Consider the following 25,114-nt stretch of genomic DNA (forward strand, 5'->3'; position numbering starts at 1 on the left):
GAGGTTGTTTCAGCCCTCTCATCAATCGCCTGTGATCCAAGAATGGAAAAATGGTTTGAGTCATAAAATATGTGTAGCATTGGTAGATATGATCAAGCTGAACCACAAAGGCATATATAACCACTAACGCTAAACCTTAGAAATAAATCAGGCCAGACAGAAGTAACATGCTCATCCTTCACGGCAATGTTAGTATTTAGTGACACATCACCTCCCCGACCCACTCCCTTCTGATTTGGGTACTCTTCCCCGTGTCTTATGGATCCTATATATGCATTATTCTATCAGCAATAATCTCACTGTCCTGCAATTATTAATTTAAACAATTGCCTTCTCAGAAGATTGGAGGGAAAGAAGCATATTGATAGTACTCAGCCTGGAACCTCAAACATAGATATGTACAAATACAGTGAATATAAGACATGTGCTTAAAGAATTCAAAAGACAGGAGACAGCATTAAAAAAAAAAAAAAGAAAACATCAAATTTAATTTAAATTAAAAAAATCAGAAATTATCTGGAAAAAACAATGGAGCAAATCAACTCCTAAAAAAGAGGGCTGTTTTTGTGATCACATTTATTAGAAGGGTTGGAGAAAAATAAAAATGCCATTTAGCTTTAGAATTTGTGAGTTATGTGCAAATAAACTCATTTCAGGAGCAGAAGAATCCTTGGTCATTTCTTAATATCAAAATTTACGCAGGTTTCTCCTTTGAATATCTTCTACCTTTAAAGACGCAATCATATAAAGTCTCCTAATTTCCACACAGGATATATTCTTTGTTTCAACCAACTCTCAATGGAGGGGCAACTAGGACAACACCATCTCCCCGGACAAAAAGCATTGGAATATTCCGTTTTGTTGACTGGAAGAAGAAAAAAACAAAAAAACAAAAAACACATTTACACAAATATGTAGTAGTATTATTTATTTGTTGTTGTTTTTCACAAGAGAAATTTGAAAACACACACAGATTCATTATAACACAAATAAACTGATTAAAAAACCTGATTACTTACCTTTGTAGTACAAAGAAAAACTATCTGTTTACTGTTTACTTTTCCTGGATATCAATAACTGGGGCAGAGACGGCACTATCCACCAATATCCATTCCCCTCTTCTGGCACACAGCTACACTCAGGCACACAGCGGGCACACAGCTATATTTCTCATACTCCCTTGCAACTAGGTATAGCCATGAAATTGAATTTTAACCAATGAGAAGTAAACAGCAGTGACTGAGTGATCCATAAACCTCCCATATATTTCCTTCTATGGTCTTCCTCCCACTGCTGGAGAATCCATGGGATGGCAGAACCCTAAGATAAAGGAAGCCTGAGCCCCTGACTGAGCATCTGGAAGAAAGCTATTGTACTGACCTAAAACTTCACTCAGGATGGTAATGAGGGGAGAAATAAAATTCTATTGTGCATTACATGCTGTTACCGCACTCAAACATATGAAATGGATACCTTGGGGTGTTTGTCTGCCTAGGTGTCAAGCCTTAGGCAGTAATGAAACAGATATGGAATGTCTGAAATCCTCTTATGCCTTGGGAAACACATGGTAAGACGGCCTGCAATGACTTGGAAAGTAGTCCAAGGACCTCCCAAACCTATAGGTTCTAGGGGAAGAGATTGGAAAAGTCAAATTTTGGTAGGTGTTGCTGTTAACCTGATGCACTCAGCAAGGAGTATAAGAAAGAGATAAGCTCAGAAAAGAAGTAGCTGGTTTTCAAGCAGAGATTGTAAGAAATAGTACACAAAGGGTTAGAAAAGCCAATTGTTTTTAGACCCCAAACTGTAGACATAAGTAGGAAAAAAAGCTTTGAGGAACAAAGCCCAGTAAAACTTCTCAGTTAACAAACCCAGCCCTGCCCGACTGGTGTGGCTCAGTGGTTGAGTGTCAACCTATGAACCAGGAGGTCACAGTTTGATTCCCGGTCAGGGCACATGCCCTGGTTGCAGGCTTGATCCCCAGTGTGGAGCATGCAGGAGGCAGCCAATCAATGGTTCTCTTTCATCATTGATGTTCCTATCTCTCTCTCCCTCTCCCTTCCTCTCTGAGATCAATAAACATATATTAAAGAAGAAAAAAAAAACCAACAACCAAAAAACTCAACTCTAGACAAAGATCAGATTAATGGTATTGCTTCCCACCTAAACTCACTTTAGCAAGTGGCCTCAAAGTAGTGAACATTAATTTGAGGGACAGGAATACAGGTGAGAAGTAAATAAATAAAGGCATCTACAAGTTATGTCTAGGAAAAAAACAGTGACTGGGGATACTGGATCACAGAACTGACTGGAAGTAACCAGATTTATGGTCTAAATAACAGAAAAATCATAAACAGAAATAGGGAATTTTTGAAGGTGAAAAACACCAAGAGTTTAGTTTTAGATGTACTAGATTTAAGATAACATCCAAAGTGGAAAATTTTTCAATAAGAATGTTGGAAATGAGAGTGAAACTCAGAAAAGGAAGGAAACTGATGATGGATTTATACATAATCATAATTATGATTATGTATAATCCTATTACAACATGCCACCAGCTTTCCATGCACCAAATTCAGTGCATCCTATTATAATCCTGGGAGGCAAACACAGGTATTGGCATTTTACAGAGGGGGTTCCCACCCTGGCTGGTGTGGCTCAGTTGGTTGGGCTTGTCCCATGCACCAAAAAATTTGCTGGTTTGATTCCCAAACAGGGCACACTGTCCGGGCTGCAAGTTGCAGACTCAATCCCCAGTAGGGAGCGTGCAGGAAGCAGCCGATGGATATTTCTCGCCTCCCTTCCTATCTACCAAATCAATAAACTATTATTTAAGAGGGGGAAAAAAAGAAAAAACAGAGGGGGTCCCGGAGGCCTAGAAAGTTTCTATAATTTTCCCAAAGTCAGTCAGCAGCAGCAGCAGTAGCCAGGATTTCAACCTGGATCTAGTAAGACCCCAAGCTTTTATGCTGTACTGATTACTGTCATAGACTCGTGGCTGATAACATACAATAGTTACTAATGACATGTCTGAGGGAAAGAAATGCAGGTTAAAAAAATAAAGCCCATGTTCAGCGAGAGAAAGAAATTAAACTAGCACCAGAGTCAGGAGTGGTTGAAGAGAAGAAAAAAGCCATGATAAAGCAAAACTACCAACAAAGGCTAACATGTGAACACTTACTATATACCTATTGCTAATCTGAAGGCTCTTCAAGTAACCTCTCTGTGAATCAACAGCTGTATTAACTGGGTCCTACTACTAGCCCCACTTTACAGACAAGGAAACTTGGCCACAGACAGGTGGATAATTTGGTACAACTATATCGCTGGTAAGCAAGGGAGTCAAGGTTTGGATCCAGATTTAAACCGTTATACTCTAAGAGGGCTAAAGACCGGCTTCCCAATACTTAAAAACAAATGGGATTTTCTTTTTTTTATATTTGAAGAATGAAATGTGCCAACATTTGGAAGAGCTGCATAACTCAGTGAACTAATATTTTCCAAATTACCAGTAGTTGATGTTATAAAATCATGCATGTGTAAAAGATTCACTCCAAGTGCAAGGTAGACCAATTAATTTGCATATAACAAGAGTGTGAAAAGTTCATGAACATGGTTTCAGATTACACACTGCAACTAACATTTAAGAAACCAGTATTCTTGAGTTTGGGTATAGCATCAAAGGCAAATAACCACAAAATATACCCCCTCCTTTGTCCAACTGTGAGAGGTCAGATTTTCTTCAATTATAATATATCACAACACGCCGAAACCAGTTTGGCTCAGTGGATAGAGCGTCGGCCTGCGGACTGAAAGGTCCCAGGTTCGATTCCGGTCAAGGGCATGTACCTGGGTTGCGGGCACTTCCCCAGTGGGGGACGTGCAGGAGGCAGCTGATCGATGTTTCTCTCTCATCGATGTTTCTAACTCTCTATCTCTCTCCCTTCCTCTCTGTAAAAAATCAATAAAATATATTTAAAAAATAATAATAATAATAATAATATATCACAACACATTAAATGCAGAAAAAAGTTGTGAGAAGCTAGATGTAATTAATTAAGCCACGCAATAAAGACTTTTGCAAAAATGTGAAACAAAGTCACTTCTCTATAAATAGTATTTTAGAAAATAGTCATAAAAATGTTACTCATATTAACATAAGATTATTTTTAATGAGTTAATAAATATTTTTTAAATTTACAAGTTTCTCTATTAAGTATTGATAGATCAAGTCCATATCAAACAAAAAAAGCATTATCCAGTATAACTGCCACATAACAGTGCACACAGGCTTCTTACATTGTCATATCGTAATGAATCATAGTATTCCTGCTTACCAATGAGGAAATTAAGCCTGCAAAGTTAATTCCCTTGCCCAACGCACCCCTGTATGAAGTGGCCAAACCAGTATTGAAAACCAGGTCTGTTTGACCCCAACGCTTTGCTTTTGCTATACTCCACTGAGCCCATGAGTAGGAGTCAAAACATGGTAGGCTTGCTATAAACAAATGTTAAGCTGTTGAATGTTAAGAGTAATTGGCATTTTAAAAACAATGAATAGACTTGTGTGACTTACTTTATATATCTCTTCATATGTTTCTTCATCAATTTCTATAGTAGTCACAGTTTCTTCCACATCTCCCAATATCATATTTAAATGTTGATCATAAGCCTGAAGTGGGAGAGTGAGGGACAAAGAAATTTAATAAATTAAGGAACAATGAACAAGACTTACAATATGCAAATGGCTCCATACAAGTAACACATAACACTTATACCACAAACTTCTATCCTTCTATATAATAAAAGGGTAATATGCAAATTGTCCCCTTCCCCGGGAGTTCTACCAGGGCGCAGGGCCAGCCCGCCAACCGCCCGGGGCCCCTCCCCACAGCCAGCGCAGCCCGATCAGCCGTGCACAAATTTGTGCACCGGGCCTCTAGTATGCAAATAAAAAATAATCTTACTAGCCCCGGTTGGTGTTGTTCAATGGTTAGCATGTCCACCGGCGCACCAAAGGGTCGAGGGTTTGATTCCCGGTCAAGGGCACGTACCTGGGTTGTAGATTTGTTCCCAGCTTGGTTGGGGTGTGTTCGGGAGGCAACCAATCCATGTGTCTCTCTAACATCCATGTTTCTCTCTCACCCCCCCCCCTTCCTCCTTCCCTTCCACTCTTTCTAAAAAAGAAAGAAAAATCAATGGAAAAAATAACCTCAGGTGAGGGTTAACAAAAACAAAAAACAAAAAAAATAAAGGATTTATATGTACTCATGATCAATGATTTCTAGGAAAGATTAAGTGAAATAAAAAGGCATTCAAAACTTTGTGTAGTAAGATCCCATTTATTTTTTATTTTTTTAGGAATGGTATGTGTGTGTGTATGTGTGTGTGTGTATATATATACACACACATATATACATATACATACACATACATATATACATATGGACATATATATGCAAATATATGCATATGGACATATATATAAATACTAGAAGCCCAGTGCATGAAATTAGTGCACTGGGTGGGGGGTGGGGGGTGGGGGGGGAGTGTCCCTCAGCGCAGCTTGAGCCCTCTTGCAATCCGGGAGCTCTCAGGGGATATCCGACTGCCAGCTGAAGCCCACTCCCTATGGGAGCACACTGACCACCAGGGGGTAGCTCCTACATTGAGAGTCTTCCCCCTGGTGGTCAGTGCACATCATAGTGACCAGTCATTCTGCCATTCGGTCAATTTGCATATTAGCCTTTTATTATATAGGATATACATGGAAAGATCTATAGACTCAATTTTTAATTTTTAATAATGGTTACCAATAGAAGAAATGGGATTTCACCTTTTACTCTATGTATTTGTGTTGTTTTATTTTTTTCACAAGAAAACACAAATTTATGTATATGTCAGTAATTTAAAGAACATTTAAGTATGAATGGAGAAATGTTATTTGCAAGTAAACAGAAGAGACAAAAATGAAAGAAATGAACATGTTCTTTAATAAACACATCATTTCTGTTAAGAGAAAAAAATGTTAAAACTATGAATAAAATACAGTTGTATTTGACTTATGAAATACATACAGTCATATTTGACTTATGAGGCCTTCCACCTCGCTCTCCTCTACATTCAAAAGATTCCTCTACAGTAGACAGTTTTTACATTTGACGGGTTTAGGGTAGGGAGGGATGACAAGGAAATAATATGATTACTTACATGTAATCTACCTCTAAGCTCTCTGTCATTTCTCATTTTCACATAAATTCGCTCATCCAGGCTGAGCCTGATAAGATCCAGGGGCTCTTCTACAGTGTTGGTAGTTTGTTGCTGATAAAAGAAGCAGGCATAGTAATGACAATTACTAGAGAGAATGCAGCACTCAAATCAATGCCATGTTGTGTGATGTGGGCAAATAACATAACTCCTCTATGTCTCAGTCTCATAATTTGTAAAATGTGGATAACAATATTGCCTACCTAATACCAAGGATTACATGACATATATGAAGGCTTAGAACACTACCTGGCACAAAGCGCTATACAAATGAGGTCTGAAACATACATACACAGGAAGAAGTTAGCAATATAATCAGGACTGTACTCTGTTCCTTCACAGTACAAATTGTTTGACCCAATTTCAGGGTATAAGGAGTCACTCTCAGGGACATTAGCCTTATCTCAAATATCATTTAGTAGAGTAATTTGAAAAACATTCCCTTAATGATTACTACACACTAGTCAGAATGCTAAGCAGAGATGAAGGTTTGAGAGAAGACTAAGTTCATATAGGGCAGGCTGACTTTTGGGTGCCTAATAGCCAAAAAGAGCAATACACTCAGCAGATAGTATAGAATACTGGCTGAAAGCACTGGCTTTGGAATCAGGCAGTGTGGGTTCAACTCCTGAATCTGATACTTATGAATTGAGATTAGAAATTATGCCATCTCAGCCCTGGCCAGGTGCTCAGTTGGTTAGAGTGTTATCCCAATACACCAAGGTTTCAGGTCTGACCTTGCGTCAGGGCACTACAAGAATCAACCAATGGACAACAAGATGGCACACAAAGCCACTAGGGGGTGCACCAAGAAAGCACAAAAAATGCAGAGACAAAGAAACAGGACAGAAATGGAGGAAGGCAAAATGCTGGATATAAAGCTCAAAACCACACTTTTAAGGTCTCTCAAGAACTGTCTCGAAGCCGCCGATAAATTTAGTAAGGCCCTCGAAAAGACTGGTGAGGCCGCCGATAAATATAGTGAGATCCTCAAGAAATCTAATGAGACCCTCGATGTTGTGATAAAGGACCAACTAGAAATTAAGCATACACTGACTGAAATAAAGAACATTATACAGACTCCCAACAGCAGACAAGAGGAGCGCAAGAATCAAGTTAAAGATTTGAAATGCGAAGAAGCAAAAAACACCCAACCGGAAAAGCAAAATGAAAAAAGAATCTGAAAATACGAAGATAGTGTAAGGAGCCTCTGGGACAGCTTCAAGCGTACCAACATCAGAATTATAGGGGTGCCAGAAGAAGAGAGAGAGCAAGATATTGAAAACCTATTTGAAGAAATAATGACAGAAAACTTCCCCCACCTGGTGAAAGAAATAGACTTACAAGTCCAGGAAGCGCAGAGAACCCCAAACAAAAGGAATCCAAAGAGGACCACACCAAGACACATCATAATTAAAATGCCAAGAGCAAAAGACAAAGAGTGAATCTTAAAAGCAGCAAGAGAAAGAAACTCAGTTACTACAAGGGAATACCCATACGAATGTCAGCTGATTTCTCAACAGAAACCATGCAGGCCAGAAGGGAGTTGCAAGAAATATTTAAAGTGATGAATACCAAGAACCTACAACCAAGATTACTTTATCCAGCAAAGCTATCATTCAGAATTGAAGGTCAGATAAAGAGCTTCACAGATAAGGAAAAGCTAAAGGAGTTCATCACCACCAAACCAATATTATATGAAATGCTGAAAGGTATCCTTTAAGAAGAGGAGGAAGAAGAAAAAGGTAAAGATACAAATTATGAACAACAAATATGCATCTATCAACAAGTGAATCTAAGAATCAAGTGAATAAATAATCTGATGAACAGAATGAACTGGTGATTATAATAGAATCAGGGACATAGAAAGGGAATGGACTATTTTTGGGGGGGCGAAAGGGGTGTGGGGGATGCGGGAAGAGACTGGACAAAAATCGTGCACCTATGGATGAGGACAGTGGGTGGGGAGTGAGGGCGGAGGGTGGGGTGGGAAATGGGAGGAGGGGAGTTATGGGGGGAAAAAAGAGGAACAAATGTAATAATCTGAACAATAAAGAGTTAATAAAAAAAAAATAATAATAATAACAATATATTAAACAAAATGAATCAACCAATGAAGGTAAAAGTAAGTGAAATGTCTGTTTCTGTCTGTCTGTCTCTCTCTCTCTCTCAAGTCAATAAATAAAAATTGGGGGGGGGGGGGATTATAGCATCTCTAATTCTATTTCCTTTTCCTTGTCTATAAAATAAGGAAGCCACAATCTTCCCATCATGACTCTTATGAGGATTAAATTAACTAATGTATAGCCCTAGCTGGTATAGCACAACTGGCTGAGCATCATGCCATGCACTGAAAGGTCGCCAGTTTGATTCCATCAGGGTACATGCCCAGGTTGCAGGTTTGATTCCTGGTGTGTGCAGCTGATCGATGTTTCTCACATTGATATTTCTCTCTTTCTCTCCCCCCTCTCCCTTCTTTGATCTCTAAAACCAATAAAAACACATTTTAAAAAATTGAGCTAATGGCCCAGGTAGCATGGCTCACTAGCTGAGCATCGACCTATGAACCAGGAGGTCACAGTTCGATTCCAGGTCAGGGCACATACCTGGGTTGCAGGCTCGATTACCCAGTGGGGGATGTGCAGGAGGCAGTCAACCAATGATTCTCTCTCATTGATGTTTCTATCTCTCTCTCCTCTCCTTTCCTCTCTGAAATCAATAAAAATATATACACATTTTTTAAATTTAGCTAATGTATTTAACATTGTATCTGGCAAACAGAAAGTACTTATAAATGGTTGTCACTGTTTCTATTGAAGAACCATTGGAAAAGGTCTCAGAGATCAGGGCCATGATGACTTGGGATCATCCATGTGAAAGGGATGGCTGAAGAAGAGTTGATAAAATTATTCAAGGAGAGCTTCTTCAGTGAGTACACAAGGCCACTGGAAGGTGACTGAACTTTACAGGCTCTACAGTCTGAAAAGGCTAGATGAGGGGAGAAAAAATATCCTGAGCTCAAAAGGTGTTTGTTTAGAAACAGCTAACCAACTAGATTATAATGATGCAGAAGTCAGTCCCTGCCCTGTAAAAGCTCATTCTAGTCAAGAGAGGCATATAAATAATTAAACACTACTATAGGCCTGGTGCACGAATTCATACACGGGTGGGGTGCCTCTGCCTGGCCGGCGATGGGGGCCAATCGGGGCCATCTCGTCCAGCCCCATCTCACCCAGCCCCATCTCACCCAGTCCCCATCGGCCAGACCCCAGCAGCAAGCTAACCTACCAGTCAGAGCATCCACCACCCTGGTGGTCAGTGTGCGTAATAGCGACTGGCCGAGCAGTTGACAGAACAGTCGATGGATTGGTTGCAGACACTTAGCATATTAGGCTTTTATAGAGAGAGATAAGAATATACACATGACAGAAGCCTACTTTAGCCTCAGTCTGTGATGCCTGCAGTCTACCCTTTTCATTCTGTAGCTTTAAATATTGCCTTTTCAATGAGGCCTCCCAATTCAATCAATGTGTTGAGTGTTTCCAGCGCTGTTCTAAACAGGGAAGACAGAATAGTGAACAAAACAAAACTCCTGCTCTTAAGAAATCCATTTCTGGCCCTGGCCAGTTTGGCTCAGTGGATGGAGCGACAGCCTGTGGACTGAAGGGTCCCAGGTTCGATTCCGGTCAAGGGCATGTACCTTGATTGCAGGCACATCCCCAGTAAGCGGTGTGCAAGAGGCAGCTGATCAATGTTTCTTTCTCATTGATGTTTGTAACCCTCTATCCCTCTCCCTTCCTCTCTGTAAAAAACTCAAGAAAAAAAAATTTTTTTTTTCAAGAAAGAAATCCATTTCTGGGTGGACATGGGGGGGGCAGGAGATAGACATTAAACAAAGCTTATACTAATATGAACAAATAACATGCTATGAAGAAGGAAAAAAAGACTGGGAGAGTGCTCTTTTATGTAGGTGGCCAAAAAGTCCTCTGATGAGAGGTGAGATGTCGGTAGACATTGTGGCCTGATCCACATTGATACCCGAGGAAGAGTATTTTGGGGAAAAGGAAGGTCAGGGACAAAGCCTGCAGGGCTATCAGTTCTGCATACCGCTCCTGGCTTGTTTCCTTCTCGCCACATCACAGCTCCTATACATCCCACTCGTCTATGTTTAATTTTTACCTGTCCTCCCCCGCAATACAAGCTCCAAGTGGGAACAGTGGTCACGTATGTCAATGCTGGTGACCCTGGTGCGCTGAACGGTGTCTAACCATACAAAGCTGATGTTCCCTAAGCATTTGTTGAATGAGTAATAATTGTTGCGCTCAGTAACGATAAGATTCCTTAACTTCACTGTCACGCTATCAGAATCCGGACAGCTCCGCGAGGCAGGCAAGGATCATTATCCCCATTCTGTAGATAAAAGCGCGACTCAGAGAAAGGAAATGGCGAGCGAGCGCAGTAACAAGTTTTCCGGCGGACTTCTAAAAGAAAAGCCGTCAGGGCCTGGGCCCGTGAGACCCGGAGAGAGTCGGCAGGATCGGCGACCTTGGAGAAAGCCGCCCTGGTACGCAAAGCCAAGCAGGGAAGCCGCCGGTGAGCGACCTCCTCAGCAAACACTCACCTGGTCCACGTCGTCCGCCATGTTTCAAACCCTGCGCCCTTTCCCGCCTCTCGCGAGATCTCTCCAGCCCGTCGAGGCTCCGGAAACGCGAGTGCGCAAGGCACCGGAAGTGAAAAGAAATCTGTTTTGCTCTTTCTTGCTTCCCGCGGTGTGCACTGGTCGTTGGGGCGGAGTTGCTTCCTGAAGCGTCCGCAGGGCCTATAAAAGGCAGGGGCGTGGCCATGCCGCTTCCCGCCTGGGGGCGTGGCCGGAGCTCGTGCTGTGGTCCGCGGCGTGGTGCGTCACTCGCGAGGCGAGTCTGGCCCGAGCAAGATGGCTCGGAAGCGGGCGGCTGGCCGGGGTTCTCGCGGACGCGAGCCACGCGGCCAGAAAGCCAAGGGCGAGGAGAAGGAGGCAGGTGAGAGCGAGGCCAAGCTGGACTTAAGGGGAGATGCTGAAGACGATCCGGAAGCAGGCCCCGGTGCGGGATGGGGTAGGCCGGCCCCTTGGAGGTGGGGGGCGGAGGCTGCTCCTCGCCCATCTGCGCCGCGGAGCGAGGTTCCCGGGGCAAGTGGTTGCGCAGCTGCCTGGGTCCTCCCGGACGTCGCTCTGCCTTTGTCCTCACGCGAGGAGTGATGCACCCCGAGCGGTTCCCCTGAAACTCAGCCTCACCACGAGCTCCCCCGCGCAGCCTCTTTTTTGCTCCCTGTTTGTCTACACTCACAGGACAAAGTTCATCCTCCTGGTAGATGCAAAGGGCTAGATAGGGAAAAGGCACTGCAGTTGCTGTGTCCCCCGAGGACGGTGGCCCAGGACATGGAGCGCTGTAGCGTGCTGACCCCCAGAATAATATCGTCAGCCGAATCTCACCCCAGAGTACAAGATTCGGATCCAGCCTGATTTGCACGATGATATCAAGTGTTTGTCGTGGGCAAAGCAAAAACGCTTGGTTTTCTTCTTTCAGCTTCGCTCTTCTCCACTTTTTCCCACCGCAGTAAATGATACCTTCACCCACTAGTTACAGCAAACATCCAAGCCGTCAGCAAGTCCTGTCAGTTGAGCCTCAGAGCTATAATCTCAGTCCTCCCCACTTCTCTTTATTCTCACGCCACAGACCCTGCCCAAGCCATCACTTTTCAGTTGAACGACTGCAGTTGCCGCTTTACTGGTCTCCCCACTTCCCTTCCCCTCCCCCTGCAATAGTTCACCCAGGAGCCCAAGTGATCTTAAAAAAAAAAAAAAAGATCATAACGCGATCGACTTCAAACTCCCTGTGTCTTTCCATTGCTCTTGGCGTAAACTCAAAATTCCTCATCATGGTTTGCAAGACCTTACATGATTGGGCTGCCGCTACCTACCTATTGCCTCCTGCCCCTCTTTTCTTTGACAGATACTCCCCTTACTGGCCTCCTCTGTTTTTCAAACATGCCATGTTATTTCTTAACCCCGAACCTTTGTCTTTGATGTTCCTTCTGCCTAGAAGGTTGTTCCATGGCTCTTGCCATGGCTAATTCTTCTACTCCTTCAGGTCTCAACTCAGATACCAGGTACTGCCTGTCACAGAGGCCCTCACAGCCTCTGCCACAAACTGTGATGATCTTGTTCATTTATTTGCTTCCTTTTTGATTGCCCATCTTACTAAAATTTAAGCTTCATGAAAGCATTTTATTTTTTTGCTGTATCCTCTTTTGCCTCTCCCTGCATATACTGAGTGCTCAATAAATATATATTTTTAATTTTTTTAATTGAGTTTATAGAGAAGAAGGTGGGGAGAGAGAGAAACATCAATTTGAAAAACATTGATTAGTTTTCCCACTTATTTATGCATTCATTGGTTTATTCTTGTATATGCCCGGACTGGGGAATCAAACCTGCAACCGTGGCTTACCAGGATGATGCTCCAACCAACTCAGCTACCCAGCCAGGGCATTCGATAAATATTTTTAATAATCACAAACTGCATGCTGTAGAGCAGGGGTAGGGAACCTTTTTTCTGCCAACGGCTATTTGGATGTTTATCATATCATTCGAGGGCCATACAGAATTATCAACTTAAAAATTAGCCTGCTATATTTGGTCAGACATTTAATTAACTCACCCCTAATGCCTTGGCAGGGCCAGACCAAATGATTTTGCAGGCTGGATCTTCCCCACCCCTGCTGTAGAGGGACTCCTGAAAAAACTGGGTAATAGATTACACTAGGTAACCAGCAGGGGCTCCTATGACACAAGATTCAACAATTCTGTGATTCTTTTTTTACATATATATATATATTTTTTTTTTATAGATTTTTTTACAGAGAGGAAGGGAGAGGGATAGAGAGCCAGAAACATCAATGAGAGAGAAACATCGATCAGCTGCTTCCCGCACGCCCCCCACTGGGGATGTGCCCACAACCCAGGCATATGCCCCTGACTGGAATCAAACCCGGGACCCTTGAGACCACAGGCTGACACTCTATCCACTGAGCCAAACTGGTTCTGGCCTGTGATTCTTTATATATTGTCAAGTTCTTCATCTATTGGGAAGTAGTCAAATGCTAACAGTTTTTAAACTTAAAAGGTGATTAGCTATGAGTTCCACTTCATTCATTTACTACTTACTCAAATAACATTTGAATATTTTCTGAGTACCAACTGTGTGGTGTACACGAGCTGAGTGACATGGGAGATATTTCTTGGAGGAGCGTAAAGTATAATAGTGTTGACATTTACAAAGAATATTCAAGGCAAAGTGTGATACCATGGGAGTAGATACAGGGCTTTGTGGCTTCCAAAGGAATAATCAAGTTTGACTGAAGATATTGGGAAATGCTCTCTGAAGGAATTGTTTGATCTGTGCTTTTAAGGATGGGTAATATTTTAGCAAGAGGCTTGAGAGGGGAATGTATTCTGAATACGTGGCAAGCGTTTCTTCCAGCTACCACTTGCCCTGGCACCAGCTTGGTATAGCTCCAGCACTCAGTTGTTATATGCACTTGGGTAAAGTATTTTGAACAATTAATACTGGTCTGTGAAACATAATACTGCCTTGCAGGGTGCTTGTGATTTTTCAGTGAGATAGCATATAAAGTTCCTGGCATGCTCATATCAGTTCAGTCTAAATGTAGGTAGGGAAGCACTTGAGCTTAACTCAGACTCTGTTACCCAGAGGAGCTAGCAATAAGTTTCCAAAGCAGCTTTCAGGATCTGCTAGATGCCAGAACCTTTTTCAGGAAGAGCTAGAATCTTTTCTGTGGTTGGGTAGAGGAACAGTTGTGGTTTGGGCTGCAGGTGACGCTAATGTGGTGACTGTTGTTTCTAATAGTACAATAGTGCAGGTTTTAACAGCACCTCAGTGCGTACAATGGAATTATAGTAATGAACAGGACCGGCAAAGTTCCTGCTCTCCTGGTGCTTACAGTCTTTGGGTAGGGGTAGAAAGGACAGACAATAAAACGTTAAAAAAGCCCTTGCCAGTGTGGCTCAGTTGTTTGGGCATCTTCCTGTGCACCATGGGTTGCTGGTTCAGTTTCCTGTTAGGGCACATGCCTGGGTTGGGGCTCAATCCCTCAGTCTCAGGCAGGGGGTGTGCAGGAGGCAGCTGATTGATGCTCTCACTTTGATGTTTCTCTCTCTCAAAAAATAAATTTAAAAATATATATTAAAAAATAAATTCACAAGGTGATAAGAGCTACGAAGAAAGTAAAACAGCTTACTGTCATAAAACTGGCATGAGGCTGGGGAAGAAGCAGCTAAGTCAGAATCACCGGTCAGGGAAGGTTTCTGTGAGCAGGGGACATTTTGAGCCAGTTATTGAATGCCCTGAAGGAGCCATTCATAGGAAGTTCTGAGAGGAAAGAGATCCAGGCAGAGGGAACGTTCAGAGACTCTTAGGGGGAATGAGCTTGGCCGGTTAGCTGGAACAGTGAGTGGGGAATTGAGCTGAGAGAGGTGGGCGGAGCCCTTAGTTTAGAGACCAAGCTAGGAAGTTTGTATTTTATTCTAAGTGCTCTGAGATGCCGCTGGTGGATTAAGCAGGTGTTCTTATTAAATCTCAATAGATGGCCAAGCAAACCACAGTGGTAATTCCTGCCCTGCTGAAATAACCCCTGTGTGCCAACTGTGTGGTGTACACGAGCGATCAAGATTTCTTTCTAGCCCTGATCGGTTTGGCTCGGTGGATAGAGCTTCGGTCTGCGGACTGAGGGGTTACGATTCATAACAGTAGCAACATTACAGTTATAAAGTAGCAACGAAAATAATTTTATGGTTGGGTCACAACATGAGGAACTGTATTTAAAGGACCAGAAGGTTGAGAACCACTGCTAGATTCTCTAGGACCAAAAAAACACAGCAAAGAGTAAAGAAAAAATCATCTATATTTCTACCATGCAGAAATAACCACCACTTTATAAATAATGATATATTTCCTTTTAGTCTGTGCTGTTTTGTATAGTAGAAGCCATACTATAAAAACAACTTTGCATGCCTAACATTTTATCCTAAATCATTTTCCTTTGTCTTAAAAGATGACTGAATTATTTTTTATTGTGTTACTATTCTGGAATTAATGATCATCTCATGGTTGGACATTTGGATTTTTAAAATTTTTTCATGCTATGAATAATAATACCATGAACATTTTTAAAATTCAGTTTTTGTTTCCTTTTCATCTTTTTTTAACTCTTTTACTCTCTTCAAAGCATACGGTTGTGCCTTTTAACCAACCAAATAAATTTGGTGAGAAAGAAATGGTACCTCTGAAGTATCCTCCCACCTGCATTTTTAGATCAGTAAAAATGAACTATTTTGCATCTTTGCTTATTGATAGAGGGCTAAAGACCATTGTAAGATACGGAAATCGTAATTTTAAGGGCACCCTACTCAAACTGTCAAGTTATAAACCTTTAATCAGCCTCTGGCCTTGGAATAAGAAATCTGTTTCTAGATTATAAATAACTAACTTTGAAATATTTGTTTCCATTGAAATGTTTAAACCAAGAGAATACATAAATTCCTCCTATAAAACATTTGAAAGAAACCGAACTGAACCATTAATTTTATCAAGCATTAAAACAAATGCCCCTAGCCCTAGCCAGTTTGGCTCAGTGGATAGAGCATCGGCCTGCAAACTGAAAGGTCCCAGGTTCGATTCCGGTCAAGGGCACATGCCCGGGTTGTGGGCTCGATCCCCAGTGGGGGACTTGCAGGAGGCAGCCTGTCCATGATTGTCTCTCATCATGGATGTTTCTATCTCTCTCTCCCTCTTCCTTCCTCTCTGAAATCAATAAAATATATATATATTTTTTTAAATGCCCCTATAATGTGGAATTTATTAAAATTAAGTTATGACTTTATTTAGATCAAAAGGGAGTCTTCTTCCCATGCCGAAGTATTCTTGAGGGATATAAATACCCCAAGAGAGTCATCAGGACAAACCATAAATGAAAGGAATGAATTCATTTGATATTTTAGGTTAATATTGCAGCTCCTTTGGAACCTCAATACAGGCTAGAGTATTTTTGTTTTCCAAAATTAGTTCAAGCAGAGTCATGCAAAGGCTGAAAAATGATTTATTTTATATTCAAGATTATTTTCATGAATAGATATGCAAAATAAAATCCTCTTCTGCCAAGTTATTCATAAATTATTTATTTTTTAAAAAATATATATATTTTATTGATTCTTTACAGAGAGGAAGGGAGAGGGATAGAGAGTTAGAAACATCGATGAGAGAGAAACATCGATCAGCTGCCTCCTGCACATCTCCTACTGGGTATGTGCCCGCAACCAAGGTACATGCCCTTGACCGGAATCGAACCTGGGACCTTTCAGTCCGCAGGCCAACGCTCTATCCACTGAGCCAAACCGGTTAGGGCATAAATTATTTATTATTAAAAATTAATATGTTTATATATTTTCTATGTTAATAAGCATAGTTTTAGATACCCTAATTTAACTAAAACCAACAGCTTATGCATTTTTATATTTCCCTTTACCAAAAATAAAATTATCTTAAGAAAGTAAAGATATCTCTCTCTCCTAACCCTAAGCTTGCTGAGATGGTTAGTATACCAAGTGCCATTTGGGTTAGATTGGAAAGATTTCATAAAGTATGTGTTGAGCAGAGTTTGATTTTGAAAGATGGTGGAAATACGTATTAATAGAAATAAGGTTGTGGCAAAACTATTATGTCTATGAACTATAAATATTTCACATAGTAGAAGTGGATTATCCCTAAAATAAATCATCTTGGCAGGTAGTAAATAAGCAAGGGGTTAATCAATGGATCAATGGATTTTTCTTACTGGATATAAGCAGAAATTTAAGATTTGAAAGTTAGATATGATGGCCTCTCTGTAGTCTTAGGAAGAGTAGACTAAAATGCTAATAAAGGAAAATGGTTTTTACTGTGAGCAGAGTGTAGACTGGACTGAAGGTGGGAAGAGGCTGAAAGCTGGTTGTTGACGAAATGTGACATGATGAGCTGGGGATGGAGATGTGGTTTGGAAGGAGGTTACAGAAGAGGAGTTTTCATAACCCTGAAACCACTCTGCATCCACCTTTCTATTGTCCCTTTCCTGTTGCATGTGGGCATCTAGATGTCTTCGAAGATGAGAAACCCCCAAAGAAGAGTCTGCTCTCAAAAGTCTCACAGGGAAAGAGGAGGAGGGGTGGCCGTGATCCTGGGGGCTCACCAGATGGTCCAGTAAAGAAGGTGGCCAAGGTGACTGTGAAATCTGAAAGCCTCAAGGTTAAAAAGGATGAAGTCGTCAGTGATGGGGAAGATTTCAGGTGAGAGGTCCTGATTGCTTCTGTCAGAGAAACGTGATGAATAAAACCTGCTCTTTTTGCTTGTCACTAGGATCCATGGAAAAGACTGGATCTTTAAACTCTTCTGGTTAGAGCTCAGACTACTAGTAGAAGCTAGAAAGAATTTAGCGATTATATACTTACCTCCCAAACTTTTCAGGTGAGAACAATGATAGCTTGCAGAAAGTTATTTCTTCATGGTTACACAGCTAGCTAATGGCAAAAACCAGGATAAGATTTAGGTCTTTTGACTCCTGATCCTGTGTTCTTTCTACTATACAAAGATATTACATATAAAAAGTGTTTACCTGCCATTCCAGCTTTCTTTCATACTACTCTCCTCAAGCACACTCGACTCCTGGCCAGCTGGACTGCACACGGCACATGCTCATACTTGGCTATCTCTGAGTTGTGCTCATATTCTACTTCTACCTAAAATGCTTTCTTCCACCTTGAAGATGCAGATCAGATGCCATCTACAGACGTAAGGTCTTTTCAACTTAGGGTGGGTGTATTGGGAAGTAACCCCATCATAAGTTGAGGAAGATCTGTATTACACATTAGCAACCATTTAGTCTTGAATTGATATGTAGCTAGCTACTTACCTGTGTAGCTATTTAACTAGCTAGGTATCCAGGTTTATGTTAGTATTTATGACATACCTGTGTATAGTCACATTCCCACTTATCTTGAAGTTAGACTTCAACTTTAATCTCCTTACATCATATTTCTTTCTTCTTGTTGTTGTTAATCCTCACCCTAGGATATTTTTTTCCATTGATTTTTAGAGAGAGTGAAAGGACGGGAGGGGGAGAAAGAGAAACATCGATGTGAGAGAGACACATAAATTGGTTGCCTCCCTCACGCACCCAGAATAGGGCTGGGTTTGAACCTGCAACCCAGGTATGTGCCCTTGACCGGGAATCAAACCCCCGACCCTTCGGTGTGCAGGCCGACACTCTAAACATTGAGCCATACTGGACAGGGCACATCATATTTCTTGAAGGGGGGGAGGGGCAGGAGTTGGGAGTCTTCTGAGTTGGGCCATCTTAGGATCAGCAAATGTGAATTCCCTTTTCTTTCTGGTGCCGAACTGTATGTACACAGATATCACAGCTTTTACTTCTAGCACTCACATTATTATTGTGGTTTCTCCTAGTTTTTTCTCTGCCATTTCCTGACATCGCTATGTTTTCCTTCACACAGCTCTAGGCTGTAGGTTTCTAGTATTCTCTCTGACAGCACAATTTAGTATTAGACTAATGATCAGAGCACATCTTGATGAGAACTTGAGACTCATGCTGATGGAGAAAATGAGGCTCAGAGCTCACAAATGAACTTTAAGTAATTGCAACCAATTTTCAATAAATAGAAGGTGTCCTTAAAATTCCGTTTAGTTTAAATGTAATACCGGGATGTTTGTGCCTTCTTCATCTTCCTTCCTGTGGCCTTTACACAGAGACTTTACAAGCGCCTGCACGAAGGCACACCATCCAAAGAGAGAGTCTGCTGTGGACAAAGACCGCCATGAAGGAGACGACGATGAGGAGGAAAGTGAAGATGATTGGGAAGAGGTAGAGGGTAAAGCATCTTTCTTTGTTTTCAGAACTGTCTGATCCTGTTTTTCTGTTTGATTCTGTTTAGAATCATGTCACTTATTTGCAATTCTGTTTTTTTCTTGTGAAACTAATAAGACTGAAGATAAGGTTGCAATAGGAACTTGCTTTTGATATGAAAAATTCAACACCAGATTACCTAGAGCAGGTTATATACAGGGTGTCCCAAAAAAATGTATACACACTTTGAATAATTATGAAGGCAGTGTTTATTAAAATATATTTCATTTTCAAAATGTAATCATTTGTAATCAAAATGTAATCATTTTCAAAATGCTATCAGCTGTTAGAGTGTATGTACATTTTGGGGGGACACCCTGTATTCTCTTCCTTTGCTGTCAGTGGAGTTTCACCCTCCCTGCCTCCTTCCATTCTCAAGATCAATGGGAAAAACAGCCTCTGGTGGATTTTTTTTTAAATTAAAAAACAAATACCCTTTATAGCTGTTTCCCCTCCCCCCTTTTTTTCTAATCCAGGATCTATTCAAGGTATAAGCCTTATATTGGTTGTCTCTTTTATTCTAGAACAATACCCCCCACCCACCATTTTTTATTGTTGTTTTGTTTTTCATAGCACAGCTTTTTTTTAGTGTCCTGGCCTCTTGTTTTTTAGAATGTTTCAGGTTCTGTCTGATAAATAATCAAACATCTCATGATGATGTTACAGTTGTTTCAGTATGCTGTGTATTTCTTTTTTGTGTGTGTGTGTTTTTTTGTTGTTGTTTTTTTGTTAATCCTCATCATTGATTTTTTTAGAGAGAGTGGAAGGGAGAGAGAGAGAAACATCAAAGTGAAAGACACATCGATTGGTTGCAACTGGACCAGGGCCGGGCATGGGGCCTACAACCCAGGTACGTGCCCTTGACGGACTTGAACCCAGGACCCTTCAGTCCACGGGCCTACACTCTATCCATTGAGCCAAACTGGCTAGGGCTTCCAGGTATTTCTTATAAGTTGTAAATTAAGTTCAAAGACTTGATTGAATTTAGATTAAACTATTTTTTCCCCAAAGAATACTTCCTAGGTGATGCTTTTTAGTGCATTAAGAGATACCTGCTGTCAGGTTGTCCTTCTACTGATGCCAAGGTTGATCATGTAAGTTGGTACTGCCAGATTGTGCCAATGTAAAGGTGCATTTTCCCTTTGTAATTAACTTTCTGGGGTTGTACTCTGATTCTTCCTGAATATCTTGTTCCCTAATAATTTTTTACTTAATGGTTTTAGCATGTATTAATGTTCTTGACTGGATCAAAAATTATTATATTGAGGATTACACAATGGTAATAATCTGATTCTATCACTTTATGCACATTTATTAGCTGACTGATCTGTAAAGGAATTGTATTTATTTAGCAAGTGCCTAATCTTACCTCCCTTTCAGGAATGGTAATTACTTAGTAATTTACTCTGGGTATCACTATGAACTTAGAGATTTTTTTTAATACATATATTACCAGTTATCATCATTATACTTGAGCTTCAGATTGTCCCAAATTTGCCTGGTGGAAGCCCCTTTAAGCTAGCTACCCTCCCATGTCTTTTTTGGCATGACCCCATTAGTTTTTTAGAACATTTATGCTTTCTGGTACAAATTGTTCCAGGCTCACTTTATACTTTCCAGACCTGCAATCAACATTTTTTTCCTCCAAGAAGCCCTGGTTCATTTTAGTGAGGACTGGTAAATAGAAACCAAAATCTTGACATTAGATGTTTCATTGCTGAACGGGTGTTATTGCTTCTAGGCCTAAAGCTCCTTTATAAGAGCCCTTTGCCAACAAAGTTCACAGTTAGATCCAATTCAGCAAATTCAGTTTTATTTCAGCTAGTGTTTACTAGCCATGTAGGGGATAAAGAGATGAAAAAGATGTGTTTCTTGTCATTATAAGTTTACAACTAAGACTGAAAAACACTGAAATCATCACTACATACAAAGCAAATTGTACTGCATACTATGTAGTAATAAAAAGAAAATTGTTCTAATTTGGCTTAAAAAAAAAAAAAGAAGTATCTGCTAAAACACACATGAGCATCAGCTCCTTGATAGCAAGGGTCTGTATCGAATTCAAGTCAGTGTCTTTTAGCCTTAGTTTCCTTTTCTTCTGTGTGGGTTGAATGAGATAAATAAATGTAAAACAGCGCAGTGCTGGCGTTTTATTGTTTTGTTTTGTTTGTTGTTGTTGGTTTTTTTAGGTATTCAAAGCATGGAAGGAGTAGTTATCTCTGTGAGTTGTCCACCTCACATCCATTCCTCACTTCCTCCTTCCCAGCAGAACCTTGATTTTGTTCAGTAGAGTGGCTGTTAATATAATTGCTGTTGCCAAAACCGGTTTGGCTCAGTGGATGGAGCGTCGGCCTGCGGACTGAAAGGTCCCAGGTTCGATTCCAGTCAAGGGCATGTACCTTGGTTGAGGGCACATCCCCAGTAGGAGATGTGCAGGAGGCAGCTGATTGATGTTTCTCTCTCATCGATGTTTCTAACTCTCTATCTCTCTCCCTTCCTCTCTGTAAAAATATCAAATATATTAAATATATATATATAATTGCTGTTAATTGGTTTTTTAAAATTACTGTTGATAGAACTCAGTGAGCTCGTGCCAGATGATGGGGCAGAAAATGCAACCTTCTCTCAATCTGTTCTGCCTGTGAAGCCAGTGGAGATAGAGATTGAAACACCGGAGCAGGCGAAAGCAAGAGAAAGAAGGTAAGGTTAGGCACTTGCTTCTGCATTCCTATCACATGCCATTGGCAACTAATGAAAACTTCTGAGAAATACATAGGAGACCAGGGCTGAGTATCAAAGTGGTCAGGAGCCTTGGGTGAGAGAACCCTGGGCTCAACCTTAAGGCTTGAGTGAGGAACCTTTTTATCCTGGCTGGGGCAGGGAACAGGGAGAGGATACGCCTATATATTGACCAGCTTCTGTATGCCAAGGTGTTGTCTGTTATATTACTTAATCTGTAGAACAGTATATGAATGAGGAGTCAGAGGCTTAGAGAGGTTAAATATCATTTCAGGAGTCACCCAGCCGGTAAGTGGATGAGCCAAGATCTAAATCCCTGGCAGGCTGACCTGCAAGTTATGCTTTTCCCACCACATGACTCTGCAGGTCTTAAAGCAGTGTCCCACCATGGTGGGGAGCCCCCATTTCATCCCAATATACCCAGTACCGCTGTAGCTTCTGGTGGCTTGAAAATATGGAGCACAACATTTGGTAGTTTACTGGTTCATGAGTTCCACTGTATGATGGGCACATTATTTGCCATGCCTAAGGAAGATAATAAAAGTCATTCAAGAAGCATCATTTTTGTGAGTGTTTTTTAATCCTCACCTGAGGATATTTTTTCCATTGATTTTCAGACAAGCGTGAAAGGAAGGGACGAGGGGGAGAGAGAAAAAGAGAAACACTGAGAGAGACACATTGATTGGCTGCCTCCCAAACCCACCCCAACCAAGATACATGTCCCTGCCAGGGAATCGAACCCACGATCCTATGGTCCCTGGGCTGACACTCCAACCACTGAGCCAAACCGGTCAGGGCTTAAGAAGCATCTTAAAAATGTATGGGACACAGACAGGAAAGAGATTTTACATCAGAACAGTAAAATACAGATGAGTGTACATTAATTGAATATAAAGGCAGTGGTGGTTGCTAAGGCTGGAATTGGTAGTTGGAAGGTCAGGCAGTCAGAGAAGACTTCCTGGAGGAGGAGAACTTTGACTCATGTTTATGAGGCATGATTTGGTGCAGGTTGAGAGGAGGTCAGTCCTTAGGAGACTGTCCTAAGCTATGATTTGTAGGTGAGAAAGGTGAGAAGAAGCAGGAAATAGGTAGCTTTTCTTAAAATTACTTGTGTAGCACAGTCTTGTGCAGGAAAACAAGAAGAGTGAGTCACATGCAATTAAAAAAGTTAAAGAAATTGACTGGGGGAATGAAGTCAGGTTTCAATTCCCCAGTTCATTCTTGGATTTTTCAATATGCATTACAGTGAAAAAATACAAATGGAGTTTGAGACCGCTCTTCGGAGACTGATGAAGCGTTTCAATAAAGAAGTCCATGAGGACACACACAAGGTAAGGGCAGGAAGTGAAGGGAGAGGACTGTGCTCCTCTTTGCTGAGGCAGAGTGCGGTGGCGGAAAGAGCTGGGGTTCGCAGTCAGGGAAACCTGGGTCTTGTTCCTGGCTCTCCTACTCACTCCGTGACCTTGGCGAATTTCTTACTCTCTCTGAGGCTTAGTTTCCTCATCTTTGAAGTAGGGGTTAATAGTGTCTTCCTCGGAGGGTTGTTGTGAGGATTAAACATATATCACAGGTGACGTACAGAGTACAGTGCCTGGCATGGAGCAGGGACTAAAAATCAGACTCTCAATCTCTTCTTTCCACAGTTAATAACATTAATTCTGATCTCAGCTAAAATTGCTGGCTTTTGAATTCAGCTGGTAGTTATTGAACACATATTTTGGACCTAGCAAGGTTCTTGACATTGTGGGAGAGAGACTTGTATAAAGCTTATTTTCTACAATTAAAGGATTTCTGATGAAAGACCTCAAAACATAGAAACTCAAGACTTAAAAGAAAGAGATCAGTGTGGGTTTGAGTAGCTGAGGAAGGCTTTATTTGGGAGAAAGGGCTGGAGCTGGGTCTAAGAGAAAAGACAGTATATTGAGATGGGAGTGGACAGAGTCTGGAAAGATTGATCTCTCTGAGTTATGGAGGGGATGGTAGGACAACCAATTTGCCCACATCTTGGAATATACAGGAACTGGAGTGAGGCCCACCTCACAGCAGCCTTGGGAAATAAATAAGATAGTTCTGTGTGTTTTTTACCTCTTGGTGTTGGAGATTTGAAACTGACTTGAGGGAAGAAGGGCAGTGCCATTAATTGAAATAGGGAGGCTGTAAGTGGGAAGGAAGGAAGACCGATTTTGAAGTGAAAATGATGCAAAGCTGTGCGAGAAGGGAAAGACAGTCACATCACTTCAGTAGCTTGAGGAAGGGTGGGGTTGGAGGTCAGATATGGGACAGGTGTGGGGTCTAAAGTGGAGGAGGTTGGGTTCAAGCACACACGGAAATGCAGACAACGGTACACTAGCCCATGCTATCCACCAGCTTTGACAGTTACAAGCCCGTCAGCAGTCTTGCAATTCTTTCCTTCCACCCATTTTTCCTCCTGAGCAAACTCCAAACATTGTAGCATCTCCATAGTTCCTTCAGTATATATCTAAAAGACAAGGCCTCTACCCTGGCTGGTTTGGCTCAGTGGATGGTTCGATTCCGGTCAAAGGCACATGCCTGGGTTGCGGGCTCAATCCCCAGTAGGGGGCATGCAGGAGGCAGCCAACTGATGATTCTCTCTCATCATTGATGTTTCTATATGTCTCCCTCTCCCTTCCTCTCTGAAATCAATAAAAATATATTTTTAAAAATAAAATATTAAAAGACAAGGCCTCTTAGAAGAAGAAAAAAGTTTGTATTTTGGAGCTTTGAGATTTGAGATTCTTTGAGGGAAGGAGTAGTTAGAAGAAGAGGGGTTGAAAAGCAAAATCTTGGGAAATGGGTAATGTTAGTATTTTTACTTTTTTGTATTTAGAAATGGCAACATGTGCTGGCTGGTTAGTTGAGCATCTTCCCATGCACCAAAAAGTCACCGGTTCAATTCCCAGTCAGAGCATATGCCCAGGTTGCAGGTTCGATTCCTAGTCAGGGCACATATGGGAGACAACCAATGGATGTTTCCCTCCCTCCCTCCCTCCCTTCCTCCCTCTCTCTCTCCTTCTCTCCTCCCTCTCCCCCCTCTGTCTCTGAAATCAGTAAAAGCATATTTTTAAAACAGAAATACCAA

General features: G+C 41.4%; 2 protein-coding genes across 8 annotated transcripts in view; one reads left to right on the forward strand and one right to left on the reverse strand.

The window, feature by feature from the left end:
- Window positions 1-558: 558 nt before the first annotated feature.
- On the reverse strand, window positions 559-11,078 carry LSM3 (LSM3 homolog, U6 small nuclear RNA and mRNA degradation associated). The gene is made up of 4 exons (XM_036332325.1): window positions 10,886-11,078; window positions 6,208-6,318; window positions 4,574-4,669; window positions 559-865 (listed from the first exon to the last, which is right to left on the reverse strand). Exons 1-4 carry the CDS (start codon window positions 10,904-10,906, stop codon window positions 785-787), a joined length of 309 nt encoding a protein of 102 aa, XP_036188218.1. The 5' UTR covers window positions 10,907-11,078; the 3' UTR covers window positions 559-784.
- Window positions 11,079-11,130: 52 nt separating this feature from the next.
- Window positions 11,131-25,114, forward strand: part of XPC (XPC complex subunit, DNA damage recognition and repair factor) — a 28,418-nt gene continuing 14,434 nt past the window's right edge. Inside the window, exons 1-5 of one of the 7 annotated variants that reach the window (XM_036332316.1) lie at window positions 11,131-11,282; window positions 17,449-17,641; window positions 19,119-19,240; window positions 21,852-21,975; window positions 23,261-23,345. In XM_036332316.1, coding sequence (XP_036188209.1) covers window positions 11,198-11,282; window positions 17,449-17,641; window positions 19,119-19,240; window positions 21,852-21,975; window positions 23,261-23,345 — 609 coding nt within the window. In that variant the 5' untranslated portion in view covers window positions 11,131-11,197. Of the gene's footprint in view, window positions 11,358-17,448; window positions 17,642-17,683; window positions 18,144-19,118; window positions 19,241-21,851; window positions 21,976-23,260; window positions 23,346-25,114 lie in introns of those variants that run through there. The other 6 variants (XM_036332314.1, XM_036332315.1, XM_036332318.1 and 3 more) reach the window with 6 other exon arrangements.

The sequence above is a fragment of the Myotis myotis genome, unplaced genomic scaffold (assembly GCF_014108235.1).
Source record: "Myotis myotis isolate mMyoMyo1 unplaced genomic scaffold, mMyoMyo1.p scaffold_m19_p_13, whole genome shotgun sequence".
NCBI classification, from domain to species: Eukaryota; Metazoa; Chordata; class Mammalia; order Chiroptera; family Vespertilionidae; genus Myotis; species Myotis myotis.

Excerpts from the sequence above, each read along its gene's own strand:
- LSM3 (XM_036332325.1), bottom strand. The coding sequence starts at position 10,906 with ATGGCGGACGACGTGGACCAG. Across the intron at positions 6,319-10,885 it reads TGGCGGACGACGTGGACCAG|CAACAAACTACCAACACTGT; the intron begins GTGAGTGTTTGC and ends TTCTTTTATCAG. Across the intron at positions 4,670-6,207 it reads AGCTTAGAGGTAGATTACAT|GCTTATGATCAACATTTAAA; the intron begins GTAAGTAATCAT and ends CTCCCACTTCAG.